Source organism: Lepisosteus platostomus, chromosome 14, assembly GCF_059453375.1.
Source record: "Lepisosteus platostomus isolate fLepPlt1 chromosome 14, fLepPlt1.hap1, whole genome shotgun sequence".
In the NCBI taxonomy this organism is placed as follows: Eukaryota; Metazoa; Chordata; class Actinopteri; order Semionotiformes; family Lepisosteidae; genus Lepisosteus; species Lepisosteus platostomus.
The window spans coordinates 27,533,596-27,547,476 of NC_142624.1; the positions used below are offsets into that span (position 1 = coordinate 27,533,596).

Consider the following 13,881-nt stretch of genomic DNA (forward strand, 5'->3'; position numbering starts at 1 on the left):
TGTGGTTACTCAAAAGTAACTTTCGCTTCAGGTTTTGGCCATCTCAGCCAGTGTCTTGCGCTTCCCAGTATCTCACACCGTATCAGTATGGTGGACAGTGGCTTCCTGGTGCCATCTTCACAGTGTCACATATTTGTCTTCACCGAGTTCATGAAGCAGTACTATCAGCATCACATCTTCCCAGCTGGTGTGGTAACACGGCATATCCTTTTTACCCCGATGGTTTGCTTAATAGCCAGGCACTTCATTATTCCAGTCTTAAAACTGGATTTATAGTGCAGCAACTTGTGCTGTATTGTGGCTCCATGGGCAGTAAAATCACTGCTTATTTTATAGCAGAAAGGTTTAATTCCTGAAGCCTGAGGCCAATACTAAATTTCAGCAGTTTTTGATGTAGAACAGCAGCACCCCCACTTATTTTACAGTTGAGCTTAATTACTACGTCTTGCCACCCTCCCTGTCTGCAGCACAAGCTTGAGCTCCTGTTTCACCCTTGTACTATTGTCACGCTCTTTACTGGTTTGGCGCTCTATTTATCTAGACTGGAGCAGGATGCACAGCTGATGCCTGCTTCAGTGATTTTTGGTGTCCAGACTCCTGTGAGCTCTGTGGCTCCAACTTAGGCAGGGGGAAAACTACAGAAAACAAAATGAGACCGTGGGGAAAACCATACCAATCAAAGTACACCCCCGTGCGGCATCACAATTTATATTGTAATGAATACGGCCACCATTGTGTATAGCAGGGACTGCAGCTGCCGGGCTGAAGGGAGATTTCCCTTTGGCTCAAGTGGCTGGGTCCCTATTGAGTGACGCCGGAAGCCCGGTTTTGAGTCCCCGATGGTGGGGGGCCAACCTGATGCGGCATGTGAACCCCGAAGAGTTACAATATTAAAAGGTTCCAAATTTGTGATGTTTGACCACATTTATCCATGTTTACAATATTATTTCAAAAGCCATGCTGGCATTGAGATGTGTTGCCCCACACCTTGTTTCAGTGTGGCCAGTATATTTGTGAGTGATGGACATTTTCTCCCATGTCAGTCACTGAACACTAAAGCAGTTTCAAAGCCACTGTTGGTGTCACTATGGCATCCCTAACAGGCTTTATCATTGCCCGAAGCCCAGTTTGGAGGGACAACCACAGTTTTAACACGGTCCACACCTCAGTTGTACTCTACATTAATTAAAATAGCATACATTATAATATTATCTTCCACTTAACATTTCATAACTGTGATTTTTGTGGACACAGAAATTGCAAAACAGCTGTATGTTCAGGGCTGTGGGGAGTTTATAAGTGCAATTTCTATAATGTTCTCAGAACATTTACATGATGCCATGTCGTTTTGTCATACTAAGTATACCAGTAATATAAAGTATATTACTGGATCCAGTAAGGTAAAGTATGTTTCCACTTTTTGATTAAATCAACTGAAAATCCATGACGTTCACATAAACGTACTGCACATTATATTTCAATTTCATCCAACTGTAACAGGGTTGTATACTATGCCATAGTAAATTTCAGTGAATGATGGTTTGTGTGTGCGACTTGTGCATATTCTACATATTCTACAAATTCTTTTAAAGGCTGTTTGGAATCTTTGGTTCAAATCATACATATTATCACAGAAAACACCTAAGGCCAGATTATCCACATAAACACGCCGTACGTAATATGCAAAAATAATTAACGTGTATAAAGAACTTCACCTCACAGTGTTACTTTTAAACAGCAGTCCGTACAAACCAAGGGACTGTCTGTACTGTTTGCATACACTACAGCATGACATGAACAGCTATGATGCATTTAATTGCAGGAATACAGAATCTTAAAGCGTCTAAAATGTCAAGTTCGCGATAATGCCAGACTTCATAGTTTCGGAAAATACTGTACAGTGCTCGAAATTGTTTCAGCACAAAACAATACATGCATGAATCTAGTAGTATCAATATATGATACATTGTTTTGTCACTATTTACAACATAACAGTTACTATTTAAACATTTAAAATGCATTATTTGCAACATTTTCGCTTATCGGCATCAAGAGTATTAAAGTTGGTCTGCCTTCTGCTATCGAGAAGCTAAAGATAAAAACATAAACACCATAAAAACTCACCAACAGCAACTCCTCATCTGTATCTGGCATGGTAGCGTCTCTGTCGATTCTGAACAAGTCGCGAATCAGATAAAAGTGCCTGAGCTGCTCTGTTATCAATTAAAAAATAAAACCATAAAGTACAGCATTTTACTTCTGTCTCGCCATCTTGATAGTTCCACAGCGTCCAGGTTACTAAACAACGGCCGCCATTTCCGTGAGGTGTTCAGGAATTACTGTATGGAACTAGCTCTGGAGATCGCTGAAGCAAGTTTGCAGCACAAGGTGGCGCACAAACCATAGTCGTTTAAAACAAAATATCTATAAGCAGTAAAACATGATTTTTAAATTAAAAACTCAAAGAGAAGGACAGGGAAATTTAATAAAATGCGGGTTGTTAATGACAGCAGTAATTTTAAATTTACTAAGCACACTTTAATTGTAAAGATGACTGTAATGTTGCTAATAATTAGATTAGTAAGCATGAAAACTCTTTAAATTCTTTAAATTTTAGAACAAGAGACAACTCCTGAATACCCCCCGAAAATTGGTAATTGCTTAAATTAATGATAACGCTGATTCCTGATGTTAAATTAAACTGTATTCCATTAAACTGAAGATCCATTCAAAGGTTAAAACCAAACTGCTCATCAGACACTTTAAATGCCTGGATTTGACGTTAGAGAGGGACACTGGCAATGCCTTTCTGTTTGACCTGTAATAATCATTGCTGAAAGGGAGACAATGACATCGCTTATTCCAATCAAAGGATTCCCTTTCAGGATACTAAAATGAAAGCGACTCAACTGGTAAAAAAGGGGAAAAACAACGTAAGGCGCTTCAGCTATTAACAAGCAAATATTAAGTATGGAACACAACCATAGCAACATATGCCCTACAGTACTGTATGTCTTCCTGTTAGTGTATTATATTTAAAGGTAATCGGACCGCTTTAGTCTGCTCAATTGAATTCAATTTAATACCACTGTAATAAAACAAAACTAACTTGATAGCAGCAAACAACTCCATGTGTTTTTAGTAATTTATCAGCAACAGATGTTTTGGTAGTTGGTTTCCAGGCATGTCATTGCACATGTTTTTAAATGATGTGGCATGCATATCATACAACAGTATGATAGGGCATACCAAGTGGATCATACTGAAAACAAAACTCACCCTATGTTGTCATTGTCACATAGCCTGAAAGAAATTGACTTATGTAGTGGAATGGAATTTGGCTTGTTTGTTTGTTCCAAAGCCATAGGTGTAGTTCTGCTTGAAGTGGGGAATGTCACTTTTAATTTTATCCAGTCCAATGTCTTAGTATAATGATTATTTTATCATATCCCTCTATGGATTAAATCTGCACAATTATGAAGGTCTCACTGTGAAGGAGGAAGTCTGTGTATTGAGATACTGAGCTGAGTGCATGAGATTTCTGTGAAAAATGTATGTGACATGATGTACTGTAGATCACAACATGCTAGGATAGCTGTGGAGCCAATCTGAGTACATTTGTAAGATCATTAGATATTATATGTCATCATTTAAATGTATTAGTGTTGCATCAAGGAGAAATACAAACATAAGATCTTATCAACTCTTTATTTCTTTATTTCACTTTAAAGTGACAATTAAAATATTTTTAATAGTCATTAAAACTATGAAACACCAAAACGATAACATGCATTTGATCGAAATTGTTTGCAGTAGTTTGTCTTCCAAATGCACCTTTCAGAGTTGTTAATTTTGGTGTGTGCTTAAGAGCTTTATTATAAGCCATAATTGCTATTTTAATCCTTGTGTTTTACATGGGCGCATCTCACCCGGTCAGTTAAGGTCTCATTTGTGAGTTCAAGAACATACTGTATATGTTGAGGAACAAGTATTCCATGCTGAAAAGAGAAGAAAAGAAAAAACAACATTTCAGCTGTGGAGCCTTCATCAGGTGTGAGAGAAAGAGGTGATATACTGTACATACCTGTATTGTATACAGTATGTGTGTGTTTTTGCTCACACTTGAAGGATTTTATTCAATTAACATGAACAAAGAAGACAGGACAATACTGAATAAAAGTGACACACTACTGTATGTAAGGTACAGTAGTCTTGTGTGTCCAAGAACTGCAGTTTATCAGATCAAAGAAAGAAGCGGATAAAATGGTATAAAGTAATGAATATAATCAGGATGGTAACCTGATTTCTCTTTACAGCCCCTTCAGGGATTGTTTGCTGATTCTGTATTTGTATGCAACCTAACTGAACTAAGCTATGGTACAATGCTAATGAAATGTGTGTAATTAGAATAGAATATTTTAGCCTCTACATGTAGTCAAAATATCACAAAATAGGGCAAAATAACGTCTTTATTAATTTTACATCTTGTTGTAATAAAACAAAAACAAGTAAACAGGTAGAAGCGAATGACAAAAAATACAGCACATGCACAATTAGTTAAATAGGACCAAATGCCCAAAACCCTCTGAAGGATAATAGAATTTGTACAATTATATTTAGATTAAAAGTAGCAATTCAGCAGGTATATACAGTAAGAATTAACAATTGAAGAATAAGTAAAACTGTATTCTGTCTTACTGTATTTTAAAACCATTGCGATTGATGTATGTGGATGATGTGAAAAACAAGTTATGTGCACCATATGCCATCTTTTGCCAAAAGTATTTATTTAAGCGTCTCATTTGCAATGTTTATGTGAATTAATTATGGCAATTACAGTATGTGACTCAGATTTTAATTTTTTAATAGGTCATTTCTTCCATGCCCCCAGTAATGAATCAATTAGAATTCGTTTGTTATCTAGAGAATGACCAAATTAGCATAATGTGTGGTTCTTTCCCAGCAATGTCCCAATCTTTCTTCCTCTGCTCTGAGGCCTATTTACTGTACAGTCATGCATCACCTCCTCTGCACTCTCTTGGACAATATGGTTCATCTACACAGAAAAGAAGACTGTTTTTTTGAGGAGCAAATGTTGGTGTGTAGATCAAGTTCCATTTTTTGCCTAATTTGTATTGCATGTTCTGTTATTGCAGTGGGTATTCAATTATGGAAGCACTATAGATGGAATTAGAGCTATCTCTACTTAGCAGAAAATCTTTTAAGACGATGTTAATGTTGAAAGATGTGCCTTTAGCTTGACGTAACTTATTGAAATTCATGAAATCTAGATCCTTCTCAGACCACATCATTATCCTGATTCTTACTATCCCCTACATTGCTTAGAAATTAAGAAAGTTAAGTGTGCTCTTGCTTAATTCCCAGCCTCCTCACAATAGTAGCAGTGTGCACATTTATCTGTTAACAATTTGTAGTATTGACACTTTCAAGTCATACCAATTTGTAATACAATGATTTTCAAATGTTGATGGATTTCAAGAGAAGCTGGGTAATATCTGATTTTGAGCTGTAGCGTAGTAGATATTGGACATTTCTATAAGATATTATTCATTTGTAACTTTTATTTTAAAATCTTGGAGATAAAACAATTGGATGTAAGCTTGGACTGTTCAACTGCTTAGCCCATTTTATTTTACCAGTATAAGTCAATATCTCCAGCCTTTGTTTTTTTTTCTCATTTAAGTGATATTATTTTATAAAATAATTTGTTTACTATATATTACAAAGGATTGTGAGTTTGTATCTTTAGAGTTCATTAATCATTCTACTCAATATTTGATTGTTTCAATGTATGTGTTTTTTATAATGGCTTAATTTGCATTTTTAAGTGGGAGTTGCAACATTGCAAACTTGCTGCAGAGTTGATGAGGAAGACAAAAAGTGTAGTAAATATCTCAGTTTAAGTTCTTATACAGTACTTCAGGGTGGTCCTGTTATTTGGTACTTAATGAACCACAGCCAAGAGTTTATTCCTATAATTCGTATTTACTGTACATGTTCTAGTTTAGAATTTTATATTCAAGAAGTTAATCTATACATAGTACTAAATGTGTTTAGTAAACTATAAATAGTTTACTTGGAAATGTATCAAGAGACATAACATATCACTCTTATATATTCTATTAATATATCTCTCTAAAAAAACAAGATGAATTCCATTAAAATAAAAATCTATTATGTGTATAGTTATTCCTGATACTGTATTCAATTGCTCACAAAGAACAAAACCATTTGGAAAGTTGCAATATAAAGTATCACCTTTTCTAATGTATTACTGTACCTGTACGTTTTCCCTTATAAGGCCAGTTTTTGCAGATTCCAACATTCTGTTTCTAACCTGTGAGGATTAAAGGTAATACATTCTGATAAATTAGAACATATGTTAAGCTGAAGCTGAAAAAAGGAAACCAGTTAGTTTTTTTTTTCCTGAGGCACTTTTTGAATTTGTGGAAATGTAATAAGTAATGATGGTCCCTCCCCTGGCTCTCCCTCTCTTTTGTTCTGATTGCTGGATGCATTTAATTGTTGAGCAGCAATTATTCTGAGCACAAGATTCTTTTGACAACCATCTGCTGTATCTTAGATGAACATATTTGGCATTATAAAAACAGAAAATGAGGCGACGAGAATCAAGATGTGTGATTTAATCCATCCAGAACTCAGAAGCTTTACATTTAAATAGATCATTGAATTTTCAAAATAACCATTTGATTTTTGTAGCACATTTAGGAGATTAGGAGTAAATTCTATTGTGGAAATATGATTAAGGTAAAGGGAGTGTGTTTAGTTCTTTGTATGTCTGACTACTGCCACTGTCACTGCCACTGCTCCTACTACCAATAAGACTAAGACTAAGACTAAGACTAAGAATATGAAGAATGATTGCATTTATATAGTCCCTCACATCGCTGCATCTGTTACTGATACTATCAGTGATAGTAGTAACTGATATTGACTATATTTACTGTATTACCACTGATATAGCATTGGTACTGTCAGACCATTAGCCAATAAAGACTGAAATGGCAAAGATTTACAGTACAGTATATTGCTGAGTATTCTATGTACAGTATATATCTTGTTTAAATCCTTTTTTTAAATAACAATATTATTTGCATGACATAGCCATTTGCAATTTATTTTAATGTAGCAAAAACATTACTTTAAACATGCTATTAGAAGTTTTAAAGTACCCTCTATTTTTTTTAAACAAATTGACATCTCAGTGACCTGGAGGAATGGGTTGTCAGATTAGTGCTGGATTAGTATTCCTGTCTCAGAGGGGAAATTACAGTTAGAGTGTCAGTTATAATTTCAATGCCATAGTATGTGACCATTGAGTAATCCTACTTTCATTAAGCTGTTAATCAAGGTACCTTAGGTTTGTCTTTTTTCACTCAGTTTACTGCTACTAAGAGATGTGTTGCTGATTATTCCCAATATGTTTTCCACAGAAAAGGCATGTTGATTTGTCACATTTCATTTTGTTTTAGCTAAGATTATGTTATCTGATATTTTCCTACTTTTTATTGTGTATTTAAATTCAGCCTCCTTTGCTTCAGTTATCATTGTTAATTTGTTTTGAACAGAATGTCAACAGAAGTCCACTTACAATAATGTCTTATTCACACAGAGCCTGTGAAAATGACTCAGTTTTCAGTATGCTCAATGTGTTTATCTGATTAAAAAACATTTTACAGGTTTGCTTGTAACTCCATCTTATTTTCAAACTTGAGTCATTAAAACACTTTTTCACCTCAACAACTATATCTATAAACTTTTACATGGAACTGATAAACCCCAAGGCAAAAATGCCCAGAAGAAATACAGTAACCATACAGTATATATCTGCTAGTGAGAAGACCAGTGCACCAGTGGGTCTCAGAATGACTTAAATATGGATTTTATGCAGCCTTTTATTTTCCTTTGTTACATTTGGAGTTATATCATTTAAATGAGAAAAAAATTTAAACTGAGCTTTTTGATAAGTGTATAACGTATATACGTTTGTAAAAAGGCATTATAAAATGATAGTGGAAGTGTACTTAACATGTAATCAGATCATTCACTTCTCCCCAAGGGCTACTGTTAATGCTGGTTTGTACTGTATAGTATATATAGTATACTATAGCCTTTTCCAGTGGTGTGATATTATTACAGCCAGGCAGGAGGTTCTGCCAAACCAAATGCTAACAGTTTATACAGAATATTTACTCAGCCATGCAAAAAGTTTCTAATCCATTTTAAATGTACCTTTACTATATTCACTTTGAAGTCAAATACCTAAGTGTAATAATTGCATGTCCTTCATTGTTATCACTTTCCTGCAGCCTGATTTTCAGCAATTGGTTCTATTTCAATTTCTCTGCATCAGCAGTGTAGGCCACATGCAATAAATGGTCTTTGCCCCATAGCAGGATATCTGACTTCTCAATTATTTATTTAATGAGATTAAGTAATTCAACAGCCTGACTGTGTCTCTCCGTAGGACATAATTAGTTATAACCACATTCCTTCCCCTTGATTACTTGGCATTTTCCAGCCAAATGTTTTTGGTTTATTGGTAACAACAACAGTAGAGAATGATTTTTAATGTGCTTCCATTCATGTTACAATTACATATCTATTTCTGCACACAGTAGTGCATGGTGCACTCTTTAATGACAAAGCATGGATTTTAGAATTTTGCTTACAAAATGACAGAAGAGCTACACTGGGAAGATGTGTACTGTATGTGTTGAATTAATGACATTCATAGTACAAGGACAAGCACATAGTACAAATAGTTTTCTTTTCTAATCCTGTTAGAGCTCAATTTAACATCACAAAATAGAGATGGACTAACTACAGGACCATGTAACCTATATACAGTATGGACTATGTAAATGTCCTTGGTTTAAAAAAAATAGATAATATCATAATACTAATTCTCTCCATCTTCAGTGGTGATTTCAGCTGCAGTTACAGCTGTTATAGCCATTAGATGTTCAAAGATGTCCATGGAGATTTGAGATTGGTTGACATTGCACAGGCTAGCATGTTTATTTAGCAAATATGTAGGAGTAGTTTCTTGTAGTTTGAATATCCCTTCTTAATAATGATTTATCATCCAGCTTACTGGCAATTAACCTGGCTTTCTGCACTGACACATTAGACAGGTCAGCTGTTTCCTGGTGTTTTGTGTGCTAACGGAAGAGCAGCATTTTGAAACTGCATAAAGTTCCATGGAGTCTCATGTCTGTATTTGAGGTGCTTCTACAGGTTCTGCACCTCGGCTTACAGTTGCTAGACTTCAGAACCTCGGTCCAGGCATCTGAAACCCATGAATCTGTAGACCTGTGATTCCCTCGTCATCACCTACTTTGGCTGGGCTTTTTTTGGCTTTCATGTTTGACTCATCCCCTCTAGGAACTCCTATTTTGAGAGTCTTCAAAACACCTGGTTCATCCTGAAGCAAGAAGCATGTTTGGAGGGGCTCAGAGGTTTGAAGCAGCAATGCCAGATATGACCAGACCTCTTACCAGTCTAGATCCCTTCTGTGGCTCTCCATCTAGTGGGGTGGTGTCACCACACCATGTTTATTGTCTCCATGTGTCAGTCAGTAGTGAGAGGCACTACCAGTTCCTTATGTTGCACTGCCACTCTGCCCATGTCAAGAGTTGTCAGAGTTGGATACCATTGCCTTTAACTTGTAAGATTTCCCTTTCTTCCTGAAAGCTTCTCAGGGTCTTGGAGAGAGTTCAGGTCTTTCTCTCCTAGTTCTCCATAGCCATTATGCAATCCACTTAAAGAAAAATGTAGAATAGGAAATCTGATTTGTTTCTCCACTTGGATGCTTCTAAGTTTCAGTACCAATATGAGACCGATCCTACCCTCAGCAAGAGGAGTCTCAGGGATCTGCACACAAGAAAACTCACAATGAATATCAAAGTAGGTCCAGAACCTTAATGACAGGCTTTTGCAAGGCTTACAATGAAGGAATATTCAAAAACACTTCTAACACCATGCTAATCCTCTTATCCAAATTCATCCCTAATTAAACTTCGTATTAGAATGTGCATTGTTCACCCCATTACACCATATCATTAAAATATTGACATCTGGAATCTCTATTTACAAAAAAAAAGGTCCTTTAATGACCTATAGTAACAGGTCAGCTGTAATTACACACTGAGTTGCCTGACAGATTTTAGGTAGGCAGTGATACACACATACAGTATAGTGAAATGAGATAACAGGCTTTTGGGCAGAGAGCAAATTTAAAAAATGGGAAAAAAAACTTTAAATATCAATGTTGAGAAAAATCACTGAATAATTGCATATCTGCAGAAACACACTGTTATTTGAAACTTATAACATTTAATATTTACATTTATCAATGTTGTGCCATTATCATTTTGAAATCCTGAATTTAAATTCAAATATAGTTTTTTGGTATGATGTTTATCCTATAACTGATATGTCACATGCTAGTACAAACGCTTCAGAAATGTTGCGACAGCTTAATGTAGATTGTAGTATAATTATTAAAGATACATTATTTTTAATGATTGACACCATATATAACATTACAATTTTGACAATCATCCTTAGTGACACACACCAACAACAGTAATAATAGTTTCTGCATTTTTCCTAATGACTTCCAGATGAAGTCTAAAAACCACGTAAAATGACCCTAATGCTACTAATGCATTCATACAGGCTACTGGGTGCCAATTAACAGCACTCTGTAGTGGATGTACTTTTTCCATTTGTGCAAAAAGAATTGCTCATCAGGCCAGAGAGTGGAGCTGTTTGGTTGTATAGTTCTTATTCCCAGATCCCTTATGGTTGTGAAAAATGTTATCCTTTCACAGGAAGGGAGTGGCATGCTTACTCCTGTGGCAAATGTGCTTATTATTTCTAAAGAACAGATTTCTGACATGGATTTTATGTTTTTACACATACCATAGTACATTATATAAAGGCATGTAAAACATATTATAGCCTTTACAATCTACTGGGAAATACTTTATTATATATTCTTGTGTACTGGTTATATAAAGGCCCAATTAAGGCTCCTAGTATTTTGCAGCACTTACCAAGAATTAATGTTTCTTTTGATAATGGATGGATGGGGAAGCTAAATGCTTAAGAGGAATTCCTCCAACAGAACAGATATCTAAAAAGAAAATAAAAGAGAAAATTAAGGGGTAGCACCATTTATTTATGCTGTTATTTCCTCTACATTAAACATACAGTACACGTTTGACAGCAGCATGAGTTTAAATAAACATTTTAAAATAGAACTGTACCCGTTTTAGCTTTAAATTACCAACACCAACCTCTCTAGGAAGCTGTGAAGTTCTGAGCTGGGAAGTAACAGCTGATCAGTGACTGAGGAGAACACAATGATGTCAGGTTGCTAAGCAACAAGACAGAAGAATGTGCAGCATCACCCCTCCAAATACACATATAAAAATGACCCCTGTCTGAGAATTTTCTAACGCTTTTGCTCGTTTATGCAATTGTTATATTTTCTTTGTAATAAAAAAGATTTGAAAAATGAATAGTTCATGTGATCATGTGATGTGACAGATGTGCTTGAGATAACAAAGGAAGTTGTTTTTATTAGAGAACAGTGATAGTATCGTTATGTTAATACAATGATTTAAAGCATCTTTGCTGGTAATTTAGATTTTTTTTATTTTGCTATGTTTTAGTTGAAACGGGAACAAAGCATGTGCAATTCAGAAAATCTGGTTACAGTTTAGTTTAAGCCTAAATTCAAACTGTCTATAAACAATTTAGTAAAATGGTATGAATGGTGCTAGTTCTAAACAAAGCTATTACATGCTAGGCTAGGGGTTACTGTTAGAGTTATGGTTCAGGCATTGATTCAGTGTTTTCTTACCAGCATACAATTAATCACATTTTTACCAATCTGTTTGTATTTAAGAAATATGTTTCGATTACAGATTATTTATAAATACCATTTTCCACTCCTTTATCTAAAGTGTTACTGAAAATGTTGCCTATATATTTCATTATAATCTGTATAATGTTTTTGCATGTTTTTCTTTGGTGGCAGATTTGCATTTCGACGTCTGGGCAAACATTTTTTTAGCTACACAAACAAGGATTTGCAAGACAATTGCTTTGACAATTTCACACTGAGGTTTCATCTTAGTTCCCCTGCTTGCAAAGCAGAGAAGAATATCGGAGAGAATTTGAAATCCTTATCTGGTCCGTCACTCTCTGGGGTGCAGGTCTGACCAATGAATTAAAGATATAGAACATAAGAAAGGTTGCAAATGAGATGAGGGATTTTAACCTATTTATCTCAATTGATCGTAGCCAATTAATCGGAGGATCTCATCCATGAAGGAAGAGTTTCAGCTAACTGAGACATATAATTGAATAATAAATTAAATGTTACGAAGCATCTTTCAGGACCCTATGCAGACGACACAATCTGGAAGGGAGTGAACACACACAGGGAAGAGACGAGGAACAGGGCTGGTAGACGAATGGGGGGGGCGTGGTCCAGGGCGAACAGTCCAAAGGGAAATCTGTGGTGAGGTAAATGTCCAGAGCCGGGTGATCAATCCAAGACGAACAAGACAAAGCCGGAGCGGGATCCGGCGAGGGGTCGTAGACAGACGAGACAAAGTTAAAAACCGGAGCGGGGTCCGGCGAGGGGGAACGGAACCAGGCGCTCCAGGACCTGAACCGCGGACGTAGGGCAACTTGGTGGTAGGCGAGCCTCCGGGCGTCGGAGTTCCAACGCAGAACCCGGAACAGACTGAGCATCTGGCTTTTGTAGGGAGGCAGGAACAGGGAGCAGGTGCACAAAATCAACTAAAAAGTGAACAAGCCGGAGCACCTTTATGGGGGAAGGGCTACAATCGTAACATTAAGTAGAAGTAATGTAAAGAATAAAAGTGTGACAGAAATTATATATGCAAACTAAAAATATGGGACATACAGGAAGTCAATCCATTAGTAATCTAACCTTCTTCAGGTGTTTCAGGCCTTCTCCACACACCTGAAGAAGGCTTCACAGCCAAAGCGTTGTGTTTTCTCTCTTCTCTTTTCAGCATGGAATAAACCTATTACTTGTTCCTTTGTAGCCTTCACAAGCTGACGCACCTACCCACCTGAACTAATGGTAATCTATGGACTTTGTTTATGACTGAATAAAACACAATGGGGACCCAAATGATTTGAAGGAAATAAGGGAAATACTGTACATCTGGATATGAATTACCCATATATATTTATAGTACTTTTTATTGTTTAATGCCATCCAGAACTTATGGAAATATGCAGTAATACTAGCAATGCTTGCTTCTAAGCTTTATCGTGCTCCAACATGCAATACTGCAGATGTTAATGACACTGCAGAACAAATTAACATTATGCTCTCAATTGTGCAACTTTAGTGATAGTTGTGGGATTTAACATCAAATTCAAAGGTATCCATGGGCAATCTAATTCATTTTTTAAGCAAATTCTAAGCAATAAATTAAGGCAAAGTTACACTGATATGTGTTTTTGATTTAGAAAATGAAAAACTAACCTCTGTTGTTTTTGAAGTCACCTTTTTCATAAATTGGAATTCTGATGAGTCCTGTCATGAAAAATGAACCTGGTCGATTTATCTGTACAAGGCAGTAGACAATTGTTTTTTAAATATGCATACAGTAAATGTCACATATTTAAAGATGAAGCATTGAATCATGAATCATTATAAAAACTATTACACTTGCCTATCTCTTTGTCATGAATCTAACAATACATGTGTCACTAAGGACACCATTGTAAACCAAAGCTAAAGTACAAAACTGGGACAAAATGGGAAATTCTAAAAAAAAA

General features: G+C 35.9%; 1 protein-coding gene across 1 annotated transcript in view; it reads right to left on the minus strand.

Moving 5' to 3' along the window:
* The window catches only part of ttc21b (tetratricopeptide repeat domain 21B), a 32,322-nt gene extending 29,970 nt beyond the window's left edge, over positions 1 to 2,352 (minus strand). The window contains exon 1 of the mRNA XM_088605421.1: positions 2,125 to 2,352. Coding sequence (XP_088461547.1) covers positions 2,125 to 2,154 — 30 coding nt within the window. The 5' untranslated portion in view covers positions 2,155 to 2,352. The remainder of the gene's footprint in view (positions 1 to 2,124) is intronic.
* Between the last annotated feature and the right edge of the window lie 11,529 nt (positions 2,353 to 13,881).